The sequence below is a fragment of the Saccopteryx bilineata genome, chromosome 2, assembly GCF_036850765.1.
Source record: "Saccopteryx bilineata isolate mSacBil1 chromosome 2, mSacBil1_pri_phased_curated, whole genome shotgun sequence".
NCBI lineage: Eukaryota > Metazoa > Chordata > Mammalia > Chiroptera > Emballonuridae > Saccopteryx > Saccopteryx bilineata.
In genome coordinates this window covers 329,261,809-329,277,320 of record NC_089491.1, presented here as the reverse complement: position 1 = coordinate 329,277,320, position 15,512 = coordinate 329,261,809, and the positions used below count along the sequence as shown (strand labels likewise).

At 37.2% G+C, this 15,512-nt stretch overlaps 1 protein-coding gene across 1 annotated transcript in view; it reads left to right on the top strand.

The window, feature by feature from the left end:
• The window catches only part of WASL (WASP like actin nucleation promoting factor), a 75,587-nt gene that overhangs the window by 28,641 nt on the left and 31,434 nt on the right, over positions 1–15,512 (top strand). Inside the window, exons 2-5 of the mRNA XM_066262209.1 lie at positions 3,267–3,401; positions 6,366–6,452; positions 8,073–8,169; positions 11,912–11,935. Coding sequence (XP_066118306.1) covers positions 3,267–3,401; positions 6,366–6,452; positions 8,073–8,169; positions 11,912–11,935 — 343 coding nt within the window. The remainder of the gene's footprint in view (positions 1–3,266; positions 3,402–6,365; positions 6,453–8,072; positions 8,170–11,911; positions 11,936–15,512) is intronic.

Here is a 15,512-nt window from a genome sequence, read left to right as displayed (position 1 = left end):
ATTTATAGAAACACAAAAAGGAACCTTAGAAACATGAACGAAAAGCATACAGTAATTTCAGCTTAGGGAGTCAGGGAAATACTTCTTGACTGGTGCAGTGTCAACCAGGAGAGATGAATGTGCCTTGCCGAAGGACAGCAAGACAGACTCACATCCCAGAACTCATCCTCCATCTTATTTCTGCCCTTGACAGTGACAGTTCTGAGGACGAGTGTACTATTGCAGTAATTCAGTACTGTAATATCAGCATGTGTAAGATAGGCTCTGTTTCTACAAAGGTTGACATGGTGCTGTTTTTCCTTTCAGTTAACAAATTTTAACCCTAACATTATTGAGCTAATAAGAAATAATTTTCTTCCCTAAGCACTTGTCCTCTGATTGTTTTTCAATAATACCTCTTGATTACGAAGGATAAAAAGTAATGGAGTTGATTAGCTGTAATTACTAAGGAATGGAAGGAATGTTTTTTTAAGAACTTAATTAAGCCACTGTCAATCTAGAGCTTAAGAGATAGTCACTGTTTTTATTTCTAGCATTTATATATTAAATTTTATATGTGTGAGCTATTCTTGAATTCATTATAATTATTCTGGATTAATCAGAAAAAAGGCACTAAAAGGTACATGGTATATAATTTTCAGACTTGTCCAGTTTAGATAAGAAGAAATGAAATAGACATACTTAGACTGACAAAAAGTTGTAGCAGACTTTTGAAAATCCAGTTATTGAAAATTGCATGCGATTAGTTGGGTTTTTAATATTAAAATTTTATAAAAATTTGTGTGTGTGTGTGTGTGTGTGTGTGTGTGTTTGGCAGAGACAGAGAGTCAGAGAGAGGGACAGACAGACAGGAAGAGAGATGAGGAACATCAATTCTTGGTTGCGACTCCTTAGTTGTTCATTGATTGATTTCTCATATGTGCCTTGACGGGGGGGGGGGGGGGGCGGGCGGGGGGCAGCTACAGCAGACCGAGTGACCCCTTGGAACCTGGGTCCTCCACATCCCAGTCCGATTCTCCATCCACTGCGCCACCGTCTGGTCAGGCTAAAATGTTTTAGAATAAGGTTATAATACTACCCATGTTTGTGTGGAAAATTATAAAACTGTGTCATGGGTCTCTGTTTCTTAAGCAAATATTTAAGAATTTGTTTTAAATTTATATCAATATTTAAATGTGGGATTTTAGTTTGGGGACTTTTTATTTAAAGTTTACATATTCATCTAGACAATGTTAATATTTGGTCCTTGGCAAGGGAATTTCCATAATGGAAGTACAGACTCTATTTAATAACACAACTGTTTTTCCTCTTATAAGCTGTTACTTTTTGTTTTCTGGTTAAAAAGTAAAGTAAGAGGATTTTTAGATCTCTTTAATATGACATTTGGCTTCCTAATTGCTTTTTCTTTAGAAATGAATGCATTTTGACAGCACCATACTAAAAGGGCTGTAATTTATAGGAATTTTTTTTAGCAGGCAAATTTCCTCATCTGCTTTTTGAATTCTTCAGCCTCGTCTCCTACACCATGGGATACTAGATGCAAAATCTACTTTTCCAGAGTTTTCAGTATGGGGTTAGGGTCGGAGCCTGTGAGCTTCCACACTGAGGCTGCATCCTTGCGGAAGGAAGAACAGTGTGTTTTGAGTGAAGCAGAGCCATACCCTCGTTCTTCGGTCTCCTTTTTAAACCCAATGTGCTAGCTTCTAAGCTATCTTCACAATGTTTTAATGGCCTGGGTGGACATTTTCCTGCTACTTTGTGTCCTGTTCATGACTGTGAAATTCAGAGATGAGTTTGGTCTGCGGAAGTTAGAACAGAACATGAAACACTGATAGCTGGGAAATTCTTTATGAAATTTTGATTCCCCAATAGGATACTGATCTTACATTTTTGCCTATATTATTATTATTATACAAGACCGTTGTATATAATAGTTCTTTGGAATCCTCTTATCAAAGGAGGGCATTCCCCAGGCATAGTTAACCCAAAAATATTATGTCCAAATCTTAATGTAGTCTATTTTTTATCACAATGCCTAATATTCATTGACTTGATGTACCATAACTATCTAATCATCTTATTTTTGAATATTTAAAGTCCTTCTATTAAAAATTAATATATATTTATATAAATATTTTATATTCATATTAAAATACATTTTTGGTTATATTTTTTATTTTCTTAATTTCTAGTTTAGGATTGAAATTACTAGATCAGAAAACATTATTTTAGAGGATTTGTAAGTGCTGTACTAATATATAAATATATGTGTATCAGTCTTACAGAAACTAAAATCAAATAGTTATATTCTAGATTATAATATAAAATAACTTCATTTAGAATTAAATGAAAGTTTTCATTGTTTCGAGATACAGTCAATAAGGAGATAGCAACATGGTGTCCTGGAATATCTGAGTGCTCTAAGGTGTTCATTGCATGCAATGAATTACTTCTGTCCTGTGCATCTAAAAGGGTACTAGTTAGGTATACCTTTGAAAAAATTGAGACAAGTCACTGAAATAACTTTTTTTTTCAGTATACCTTTCAAGCTGTGTGGCAACGTGCAAGTCACTTAAAATCTTTCTTCCCTGCAGTTTTACATTCTCTTAAAAAGATTAGAATCTTTATTGAAGGATGATATATTCAAAGTATCTAGCACTATAATTAGTAATCACATAGCTTGCTTTCAAGTTTAGTTTAGTACTTATACTAAAGCAGTTAACTGCTATATACAAGTAAGCCTTTACTAATTCTACTACTTAATTGCTTGACTGTTTATTGGAAAATAGTTTATTACGGGGAGTAAGAATATAGGATTTAAACTCACAAAATTATCTGCATTAGAATTTCAACTCTGCCACTTAGGTTAGTGGTCTTGGGCAAATTATCCTCTTTAACCTTGGGTTTCTCAAGCATAAAATGAGGATTATAATAGTGATAAAAATTAAACAGTTATATTTGAAAAGTGCTTATTTAGCACATTTCCTAACATTTTAAGCATTAATAAATGTTAGGTTTCAATAATCACTTTTAGTATAGCTATTGTATAGTTATTTAGTAATGCATAAAAAATTGCTTCAAAAGTAGTGGTTTAAAATAACAACAACTACTACCTCCTTTCTGTGTGTCAGGAATTCAAGAGTAACTAAGCTGGGTGGTTCTGGTGCGGTGTCTGTCTTGAGGTTACAGTCCAAGTGTCAACAGGGGCTGTATAGTCAATTGAGTGTTATTTTGAACCTGATGGCTGTACATTTATCATATTGCAGACTATGTCTTCAGCAGTGGTACAGTTATATGCAGCGGATCGGAATTGTATGTGGTCGAAGAAGTGCAGTGGAGTTGCTTGTCTTGTTAAGGACAATCCACAGAGATCTTATTTTTTAAGAATATTTGATATCAAGGTAAGTTTTGTTTTGCTTCTGCTTAAACTATAGGTGATTAGGTTTCCTATCTCATAATTTAGTATAGATTTGTTGATCCCATATATAGTATTTAAATTATACTTGAATTAGTATTACGGGGGTGAAGCCTGGTTTTAGATATGGAAGCATGGGCATTGCGACCAAATGAGAACATGTCCTCAGCCACAACATGAGTAATTCCCTATTTTATCTTTGTACTACCTACCTTTGTTTGTTTGTTTTTTTGTTTGTTTGTTTGTTTGATGCCTTTGTGTCTTAGGCTTTCTCCACATTCTCTTCTTTTCTAATAATACTCTTTTATTCCATCCTGGCCATTACAGTCTAGCAAAGGTATTACTTTCAGGGAGCTACATGAAGTATATTTTAGCTTGGTATGTACTGTCACTTACTTCAGCTCAGGTTTAAAGCATTATATAATACCTATAATCATGTATTTGCACCCTGGTTTTTTTTTTATGTTGTTAACATAGGCCTGTGCAGATTTTCACAGCTTTGTGTCCCTCCCTGTGAACCACACATCCACATTGTCCTAGACTGGATGTCCTTTATCAGTATTCATCCCTCATGGTTATTGTCAAAGTAAATCTCTTGTTGCTAAGATAAAGTGTCCAGTTACCTTTTCAAACCTTTTCTATAAGAAAGCTTCTTTAGCCTGACCAGGCGGTGGCGCAGTGGAAAGAGTGACGGACTGGGATGCAGAGGACCCAGGTTCGAGACCCCAAGGTTGCCAGCTTGAGCATGGGCTCATCTGGCTTGAGCAAAGCTCACCTGCTTGGACCCAAAGTCACTGGCTTGAGCAAGGGGTTACTCGGTCTGCTGAAGGCCTGCAGTCAAGGCACATATGAGAAAGCGATCAATGAACAGTTAAGGTGTTGCAACGAAAATCTAATGATTGATGCTTCTCATCTCTCTCCATTTCTGTCTGTCTGTCCCTATCTATCCCTCTCTCTGACTCTCTGTCTCTGTAAAAAAGAGAAAAAGAAAAGAAAGCCTCTTTAATATTTGTATGTGGCAATAAATATAATGAGATTATAATTACGAAAAACTAAAACAGACTTTGAACTCCTGGGTGATACCTACGGTAAGACAGATTGCAGTCAAACTGTTTTACTTCTCTGGACCTCAGCTCATTTTATTTGTAAAAGAGGATAACCATCTGGGTCTGTTTTAAATATTTCCCTGAGATTAAATGAGATTTATGTTACTGTACTTTGTAAATTAGTGCCTCTTAACACCCACATCCTATATCCTAAGACAGCTGAGAGGTGTGGCATCCTCCTATACTAATAGTGCTCATTGTGGCAGTGATTCTTGGGGAGGGGGACACACGCATAGTTTGACAGATGTTCCTAAGTCCTTTGACATACATATTTCTCACCATCATTGAGAAATACAGTTTAGAAATGAAACATACATGTCACTTCACTGAGAAGAAAGGAATTCCCTTAGAGTGGACGTAATGTGTGTACATTATAAATATTTTCAAATTGTGGTGTAGGTATAGAACCTTGCATTTCAACATAAGGCAGCGATTATATTTCCCTAACCACTTATTTTCAATTGTAGATAACCATTGCTGAATACTTGTAATTAACCACCTTTGGTATTAAGGTTAATTATATTTCTTATACAGTACTAGGGCCATAGATATGACAGTCATCCATGGCTTTCTTAACCATAGTTTAACCGTGGTGCACCCTAATCATTGGTTGCTTTCTGCACATGATTGATACTACTTATGCCAGTGTTTTACTTAGGAGACCATTCTGTCAAAGTTAGACATTCAAAGATGGTTGATGAGCAGTACAGAGAAGGTACATTTGGCCCTCCCAGCATCTACAGAATTGGGAAAAAGAGCATGAAGTCTTCCTGTAGTATTTGATAGCACACAGTCTATAAATATTGTTGATGAAACTATGCATTGATAATTAGTATATGTACTAAAGTATGTTACTCCTCTCTAACATTGATGATCTAGTAATTGTTCTAGTTACATAATTGAACAAGTATAACTATGTTTGAGAATGCTTGGATGAGGTTATGCTGAATTAAGTTCACTTCGTATGTAGTTTTTATAAAGGAAACATTATACAGTGTTTACTGTTTTCTTAAGAATTACTGATGTGGCCTGACCAGGTGGTGGCGCAGTGGATAGAGTGTCGGACTGGGATGCGGAAGGACCCAGGTTTGAGACCCCGAGGTCGCCTTGAGCGTGGGCTCATCTGGCTTGAGCAAAGAGCTCACCAGCTTGGACCCAAGGTCGCTGACTCCAGCAGGGGGTTACTCGGTCTGCTGAAGGCCCGTGGTCAAGGCACATGTGAGAAAGCAATCAATGAACAACTAAGAAGTCGCAACGCGCAATGAGAAACTGATGATTGATGCTTCTCATCTCTCTCCGTTCCTGTCTGTCCCTGTCTATCTCTGCCTCTGTAAAAAAAAAAAAAAATTACTGATGTGTTACTTACGTATTATATATGTTATATGTGTGTATGTAAAAGCTACTGCTAATATAAATTCCTTAATACTAGTTATTTGCTTTGGAAATTTTTTTGACTTTTTTTTAAACCTTTTTTTTTTTTTTTGTGACAGAGAGAGTCAGATAGGACAGACAGGAAGGGAGAGAGATGAGAAGTGTCAATTCTTCATTGCAGCTCCTTGGTTGTTCAATGATTGCTTTCTCATATGTTCTTTGACCAGGGGGCTCCAGCAGACCGAGTGACCCCTTGCTTGAGCCAGCGACCTTGGGCTCAAGTTGGTGAGCCTTGCTCAAAGCAGATGAGCCTGCACTCAAGCTGGCGACCTCGGAGTCTTGAACCTGGGTCCTCTGCGTCCCAATCCGACTCTCTATCCACTGTGCCACCGCCTGGTCAGGCTAGTTATTTGCTTTGTTTTATTCCTAGAGATTATCTTTTTGGTAACTTTTTAACTTTTACTTTTTTCTAGGATGGGAAACTGTTGTGGGAACAAGAACTATACAATAACTTTGTATATAATAGTCCTAGAGGATATTTTCATACCTTCGCTGGAGATGTAAGTTGTAGTTTTCTTTATTGCCTTGTTTAATTTAATTGCTTTTACATTTGTAGATGGAAAGCATTTATGAGTAAACATTGTATAAAAAATAATTGTACTTTTAAAAACTTTATTAGTATTATGACTGAGTTGGAAGAAATGGGTAAGATTTTAAGGGCAAAAAAAAAAGATTTTAAAGAGTACTGTAAATGTAATTTGCTATGTTGAAAAGAAATTTGATATTTTTTTTCCTCTGTCTTTGGGCAGATAGTTAAATCTCTCTGTGTGACTTGGGGCAAATAGATTAACCTCTATAGACTTTAGTTTTCTTATGTATAAAAATGAAGTCTCAATTATTCACTAATTCATGGTAATTTTTAAGTATTGATTATTCTATTTCCATTCAGATTACTTTCTGAAAGAATAGTTCATGACCTAGAACAGTGGTCCCCAACCCCTGGGCCGTGGACTGGTACTGGTCCGTGGGCCATTTGGTGCCGGTCCGCAGAGAAAGAATAAATAATTTACATTATTTCCGTTTTATTTATATTTAAGTCTGAACGATGTTTTGTTTTTTAAAAATGACCAGATTTTCTCTGTTACATCCGTCTAAGACTCACTCTTGACGCTTGTCTCGGTCACGTGATATATTTATCTGTCCTACCCTAAAGGCCGGTCCATGAAAATATTTTCTGACATTAAACTGGTCCGTGGACCACTGACCTAGAAGAGTGCTAAAATATAATAAATGAGGGGAGGGAGGCTGTTTTGTAATTGTATTGCATATACTTGGGGGAAATGTTAGGAGGATTTTTATACCATATGCTCACAGGGATTATGACAGTATTTTTTCTCTAGCTGTGTTTCCTATTTCTCTTGGTAAGGTGTGTGTGTGTGTGTGTGTGTGTATGTATATATATATATATATATATATATAAAAGTACACATTAATTGCCATATAATAAATAATGTTAGTATGTTTCCATATTTTTGATAATTTACCTGAATTAAGGTTATAATTTAAATAGTGCCTATAGGCCCTGGCTGGGTGGTTCAGTGGATAGAGCATGTCCCCCACACCGAGGTCACAGGTTGGATCCTGGTCAGGGCACATACGAGAAGCAACCAATGAGTGCATAACTATGGACAACTAAGTGAAACACAAGCTGATGCTTTTCTTTCTTTCTCCCTTTCCCTCCCCTGCCCAAATCAACAGAAAAAACAAAAAATTTCAGTGCCTATTTAAATGCTGTAAAATAAAAACATAAACTTGTAAAGATAGAGTTAACTTGCATTTTATCAACTTTTCCAGTGTTTTCCTTTTATAATCGAAATTATGTACAGAGCTCTATTGAAGGATCAAATTCAGTTTGCTACTTGTTTTTTTTGTTGAAGGTATTCAGTTGAAAATTTGAGTGTCTGCTGTGATAGGTACCTTTTCTAATAGTAGTCTTTTATTTTACCCTTTTATTTTTTGTCTTCTTAAGTTATTCAGGTCATAAAATGAGTTCTTATCTGATAATAAAGTTAAGGTTTCCTCTTTTAGAAATGTACTTTTGGTTGGTTGTCAACTTTTCTGTTATTTAAAACTAAATGTGTGTTTGTTGTTTTTTACCTTTTTTGATGAAAATATTTTAGACTTGTCAAGTTGCTCTTAACTTCGCTAATGAGGAAGAAGCAAAAAAATTCCGAAAAGCAGTTACGGACTTGTTGGGCCGGCGCCAAAGGAAATCTGGTAAACATTTTTATTTCTCATTCCTTTAAACAGGAGTTGGCAAATTGTGGCTTATAGGACAAATCTGGCCGCTGCCGATTTTTGTAAATAGTGTTTTCTGAAACACAGCTCTACTCATTGGGTTACATATTGTCTGTGACATCTTTTTGCCACAACATGGTTGAGTAGTCACTACAGACTAAATGACACCAAAAAATGGAAATGTTTATTATCTGGCCCTTTACAAAAAATGGTTATTGATTCTTACCTTAAAAGAAATAATACTTTTATTGCGAACTGATTTTTTTTCAGATTTACTGAGGACCAACTGCAATAACCTTTTTTTGTAAGCATTCCATATATACTGACTTTTAAATTTGCATTTTTATGGCACTAACGTACATTTTAAAAGTATTTTGTACTTTGTGAACAGATACTTTAGGGCAGTGGTAGTCAACCTGGTCCCTACTGCCCACTCGTGGGCATTCCAGCTTTCATGGTGGGCAGTAGAGGAGCAACCAAAGTATAAATAAAAAGATAGATTTAACTATAGTAAGTTGTTTTATAAAGATTTATTCTGCCAAACTTAGCGGAAATCCAACATAAAGTACTTGGTATGTAATTATTATTATATGCTTTAACTTGCTGTAACTCTGCTTTATACATTTTATAAAATAAAGTTACTTCCCTACTTTATAAATCACCATTACTATGGAACCGGTGGGTAGTTAGAAAATTTTACTACTAACAAGAGATACAAAAGTGGGCGGTAGGTATAAAAAGGTTGACTACCCCTGCTTTAGGGTACCTTTGAAGCAAATAATATTGCAAACAAAATCTGTAAACATTGCCTTGTCTTCATTTTGTCACTGATATTGTAAATTATGAAGCCATAAAGAACTTTGTTTAATGCATATGACTAATACATAGACAACAATTAGAATGATGCATTATGGTACAGAGCTTTAATTCATTGGTATAGAACTATCTGACAGCAGTGTGCCAGGACTTTCTGTTGTCGAGTAGAAGTGCTTAAGAAAGCTGAGCCTCTCCAGAATCATCTTAAGCAGATCAATTGTGGAAGAAATAGCACGTGGGAGTTAGGAGGAGCAGATAGATACATCCCCTTTAAATTAGCCATTCCCTTACTTCCCTCAGAAAGCCTTTATGTACATCCTGGGGGGCATGGAACCCAGTTTGAAGAGCACTGTATTCAAATTCAAGATGGTACTATACCATAAGAGGACCTAAGTCATAAAAATGGAGGAAACTGCATCTGGAAAACAGGAATGTAGAAGCATAATTCCAGTTACTACATCCAGTTCTTTCCATGGGTTTCCAAGTGGGAGGTGAGGTAAAAATGAAAATAAGATGTGCTAAGTTGTTGCCTCACTTATTTTATCTTATCCCATTTATAATGAGTGAATAGGAGAATGGCTGGGGGCCTGTTATTTTTGCTACTTCTTTGGGAGGCTTTCCCCACGTGATTCCATGTCAGAAAAGGGTTCAGTGCTTAGAACTGCCCAGTGCCTGGTTCAGTGGCAGGCTGTGCGGCTAGGCCGGGGCTCCCTGTGATTCCCATTAGTCAAAGCATGTGACAGTTCCAATGTACAAAAAGGTGGAAAATACTTCTTAAAATATAGAATAGTGACTTTGAAATTGGTAGGTCACTTAGTCTTTCACCTGGTACAAGCATTCTGTTTTATATAGTTGGTAAGCTTTTATAGACTGGGTGCACTGTGCTCTGAATGTACTGTAGGGTATTGTGTCTTCTTGATTTGAACATCACACTCCAAAAGTAGTCTGGCTAGTATGAAAATGTCCCTTGATTGGATTAAGCACTGCCCTGCTGATGTTTCTAGCAAATATCTCACACCATTAGCTCCACGCTTTGTTCAACCAAATCTCTCCTTTTTAACATGAATGTCTCTCAAGCCAGTAGAGTGTTGTGTAGCTAAGTAATTACTTTTTAGAATTTCTGCTCTCAACTTCACATTTATCTCAATATATGTACATATCTGTGTCATCACCAGTTTTAGAAGGATTTGTCTCTGGATGCAGATCTAACATTGTCTTAGAAATTGGAAATTGATGTTCACTGACATGGATAGGACTTACTCACTTTACTGTTTCAGCAAGTTACTTCATCAGACCACCAGATGGAGTAATATATTTATATTTACCCTTGCCAGGACTTTTTAATTTTAGTTTATGACTTTATAATATAATTAATTATTTTATCATTAATGTGTATGTCTCATAATTTGGAGAATTCTGTATTAGAAAATCTTTGGAAATTACATTTGTTTAAAATTCTTCAAGTAGTTTTGAACTTTCCAAAGCCAAAATTGTGTCAAACATGGTATGTGAGAGAATGAATACAAAGGGTTGATAGGAACTCTTTTTGCTTTTGTTAGTCTGCCTAGTGCTCAGACATCTCTGGGCATTCTTACCCTGTGTTTCCATTTAGCCTGTATCTTTGAGTGCTACCCATATGCTGAGGACTCCCCTGACCTTCAGATTTGTCTGCTTTAATTGAATGTCAGGATAGCCTTTACACTTAACATATCTGAGCAGAACACTGGATCCATGTTCCCCAGTCCCAGTCAGACCTGTTCCTTCTCCTGGTCTTGTCTTCCCCATCTTGTAAGAGGCATTGGCTCCTCCTTTTCATGCTGGCTCACTATGGTCATAAATCCTTCAGTGAGTCACATTGGCTCCACCCTCAAAAACATGTCCTGGGTCTATTTCTCACCACCTCTGCTGCTACCACCTTGATTAGACACCATCATCTGTCATCTGGATAACTTGAACTCCCTGACTAGTCCCCTGCTGCCAGTCTATGCCTCCAACTGTCTTTTTTGTACATAGTAGCCAGAGTAAACTTTGAAAAACATAGATTAGATCGTGTCACTTGCCCTGTTCAACACCCTGTAAGGGCTTCCTATTCTACATCGAATGCGGTCTGTATCCCTTACCCATGGCCTGTGGGACCCTACGTTATCCAGTCCCTGGTTCTCCTTCTAACTTACCTCTTTCCATGTTTTCTTTCTCTCTGCCCAGTCTTCATGATGCTCCTTGCTCAAGGTGCTCCGTGCTCAGGGTGCTTCTTGCTCAGGGTACTCCGTGCTCAGGGTTCTCCGTGCTCAGGGTGCTCCTTGCTCAGGGTGCTCCGTGCTCAGGGTGCTCCGTGCTCAGGGTTCTCCGTGCTCAGGGTGCTCCGTGCTCAGGGTTCTCCGTGCTCAGGGTGCTCCTTGCTCAGGGTGCTCCTTGCTCAGGGTTCTTCGTGCTCAGGGTGCTCCGTGCTCAGGGTTCTTCATGCTCAGGGTGCTCCGTGCTCAGGGTGCTCCTTGCTCAGGGTGCTCCTTGCTCAGGGTTCTTCGTGCTCAGGGTTCTCCGTGCTCAGGGTGCTCCTTGCTCAGGGTGCTCCTTGCTCAGGGTTCTTCGTGCTCAGGGTTCTCCGTGCTCAGGGTTCTCCGTGCTCAGGGTGCTCTGTGCTCAGGGTGCTCCGTGCTCAGGGTACTCCGTGCACATGATGCTCTGTGCTCATGCTCCATGCTGTTTCCTTCTCAGGGCTTTGAATGTGGTGTTCTCGCTCTCACTTTGTTCAGATGTCCACTCACACATCAGTTCCTCAGAGAAACGTCCTTTACCCACCTATACACCAGCTTAGGGATAAGACAGTGTAGGTAAAGTTGATTTTTTATGTTGATGTTTGTATTATATGTATCTGATAATATTCTTTTAATTTATTTTCTAACAGAGAAAAGACGAGACCCTCCAAATGGTAAGCTCTTGGATAACTATTGATCAAAAAAATCTTAGATTTCAGTTTAATCCTTATAAAAACAATATCATACATTAATACCTAATATTTAATATTTGATATAATACTATAATATATTATATTCTTATTTTAAAATAACAAATGATAAGAAGAGGCTTAGAAATGTACTATTTGGCTTTTTTCTAGAATGAAGGAATACTACATAGGGTGAAGATCACTATTTTTATACCTTAATTCTGTATTTACAGTTAACTGTAAATAGAAACTGTACAATTTAGTTTTAATATTTTCCTTAAAGGCACTAAATTTTGCCTAGCATTTTTGTTTATTTCTTACTTTACATTAATCTCTTTGTCTTATTTTAAAATATATATTATTGCACACTGGTAATATGAAACTAGCCCCTTTCAGAATGAGTACTTGTGATAGAATGTTTAGAACTAATAGTGTTTGCACATAACCTTCCTTAATTTGATAATAAACACTTGAAGTATTACAGATTCATTTATTTTAAAAAATATTGTATACTGAAAGTAATTCCAAGGTGTAAATGACTAAGTCCCAGACCGGTAGAGCAGAGATTCTCACTGGACTCCATAAATCCTCCCTGAAATAGTGAATTGTATGCTATTTTATAAGTGTATGTGGTTTTTTTCTGGGGAAAGAGAATCCATGACTTGCATCACATTTAAATGGGATCCCTGACCCTATGAAGGTAAATAGCTATCGCCCAGGAGCCTTCATTGTAATGGGGAATATAGCTGCTGTTCTTTTTAAGCACATGAAATTCTGTCATCAGAATTTAGAATAATTATTCAGGGAAACACTTAACATAATACAGAGTTCTAATATATGACAACTGTTAATGATTATGGGAGTTTGTTTCTTTTAAATAGATATATTGCTTTCTGATTTTGCCCTTATATTAGTTTTCCAGTATAAAAACATAAAGCAAATATTGTTGTATTGTATTTTGAATTATTCACCTTACCAGGTTTTCTTTTTAAATGTCTGGCTACCTTTAATAGTAGTTACCATGTGCCAAGTATTGTATACTTTGACTTTCTCTTTTAAATGGAAATTTCAATACTGAGTTTTTAGGGCTGCTGTGGAGATTAAATGAAGGACTAAAGTGCTTGGCATAGTGCTTAATAAATATTAGTTATCATGATGACAATAACAATGATAATAATAGCAGCCACTATTGAATAATCACTGACTGACTACCTGCCAGGTACTGTTTAGCAGCCATAGGAAATAGCTCCTAATAATCCCCATTTTAAAGATGAGCAGTCTGGGGCGCATATGGGTAACATGTTCAAGGTCACCTAACTAGGAAGTGGTGGAGCCAGATTCGTTCTCCAGGGATCGGACTCCAGAGGCTGGTCCCTTCATCACTCTGCTGTGTCAGGATGATTTTAAGGAGAAATTGAGAGCTAGAAAGGGGGAATCACATGGCTCAGTTCCCGCAGGGAGTCTGTGGCAGAGGCGAGTGAGCAGGCCATCTGAGAACGCCACTCGCCTGCAACCCTTCAAAGCAGCACTGTGATTCTTTTTCTGTGCTGTGTGTTCAATATTTTAATCTCTTTTTCCATTTATTGAATGTTTTGCATTCTGAGAGAATATGTCGAGGACCAGTGGGGATGGCTCCAATGGTGACCTCTTTGGAAAAAAAATAACCTGAAAATTTAAAGGGTAGATATTGTACAAATAGTATAATGAAAAGATGGAAATACTGTATGGTTTTTTTTTTAAAATGTAGTCTTTTCAATGAGATAAAATATTTCTGAAGAGGTAGTTAGTCCATCAGTAGATAGAAGGTGGATATTCTTCTTTATGCAACGGTGGTGTGGGTGTCCCACATTTTTATTTACTCTGCCAAGAGAGATGTGCCTAATTAAAGTAGTTTCTTTCTCTGCAATGGATGTTAGTTTTATTTATGTATTTATTTATTTAATTTATTAAATTGCAGGGGGTGGGTAGACATCCATTTGTTGTTCCACTTATATTTGCACTCATTGGTTGACTCTTGTACGTGCCCTGACTGGGGAGTCAAACTGCAACCTTGGTGTTTCGGGATGATGCTCCCACTGAGCTACCCAGCCAGGGCTGATCTTGGTTTTACAGATTTAGATCTGTAGCTCTGACCCTTCAGTGCAGTTGTCCTAAACTATTTTTCATTAAATAAATAGGGAGTTAAAAATAGAATTGTTAAAAGGCAAAAATACACAGCATATATTGACAGTATTTATATATTTCTTTATAAAATATACATATGATATGATATTAATATATTACATTATAATAAATAAATAGTTAATAGAAATTTTAACTTTCTTTCCGGCTGTGTAGTGGGTTGTCCTGTTCTCCCTTCTGTGGAAGCCCCTGTTCTGGAGGCCGCTGGTTATTGTCTGCATTTGGTGCAACACCACTAGGTGGCAGTGGACACTTCAGCCGCCTTGCAGTGCCTGTGCTTTGTCTCAGACCCTCATTTAGATGATCAGAGGAGCAGGTCTTTTCAAATTGTAACTATTAAAAAGACACTTTAGGTAAAAGTAACATATGTTCCTGAAATGCAATTCAGTTTCTTCCTCACTAACTTCTAATCCATGCATCTTTCTATTTTCATTACTGGTCAATCTTTCCCGTCAGCCTAGACATTTTGCAATAAAATTTGTTCTCAACTTCATGCCTGCTGGACCTCAGAGGCCTCTGGGCCACCTGTTTCTCGACTGTGTTACCTTGATGAGAGTTCCTGTTTTTATGTAATGAGAGGGGAGATACTAGTTTATTCTTTTAGTTTCAAAACTAACTCAAAATGCTGTTCAATGAGAATATTAAGAAGGCATTTCTGTGACAGTTCTCCTTAATCAGAAGAGGGTAATTTGTTGTTTGACTGTGTTTTGGTGTTTTTTTGTTGTTTTAAAAAAAAAATGAAGGGAAATAATCCCTTCCATTATATATTTACTTAGTACATGTTCTTAGAGTGTGCATATTTTTGTAAACAGAATAATTAAATTAAACTTCATTAGAAATGACTCAAGAGTATCTCTGTTGCTAGATCTCCCATAATTTTTCTTTATTAAAAAATGATTCTTACCGGTTATCACTTTCTTTACTGTGTCACTTTTGAAACAAATATTTAATTGGGTTTTAGAATGCCACTTTAAACTAATTTCCTGACACCTTTAAGCTCTACCGTAGCCTGACCAGGCGGTGGTGCAGTGAATAGAGCGTCAGACTGGGACACAGAGAACCCAGGTTCATAACCCCGAGGTCGCCAGCTTGAGCGCGGGCTCATTTGGTTTGAGCACAGCTCACCAGCTTGAGCCCAAGGTCACTGGCTCGAGCAAGGGGTCACTCGCTCTACTGTAGCCCTCTAGTCAAGGCACATGTGAGAAAGTAGTTAGTGAACAACTAAGGTGCTGCAATGAAGAATTGATGCTTCTCATCTCTCTCCCTTCCTGTCTGTCCCTCTCTGTCTCTGTCTCTGTCACACACACACAAAAAAGCTCTACTGTAAATGACTTGTCAACCAAAACAACCAACAACCTCATCTCTTCTTGATTATGTAGAA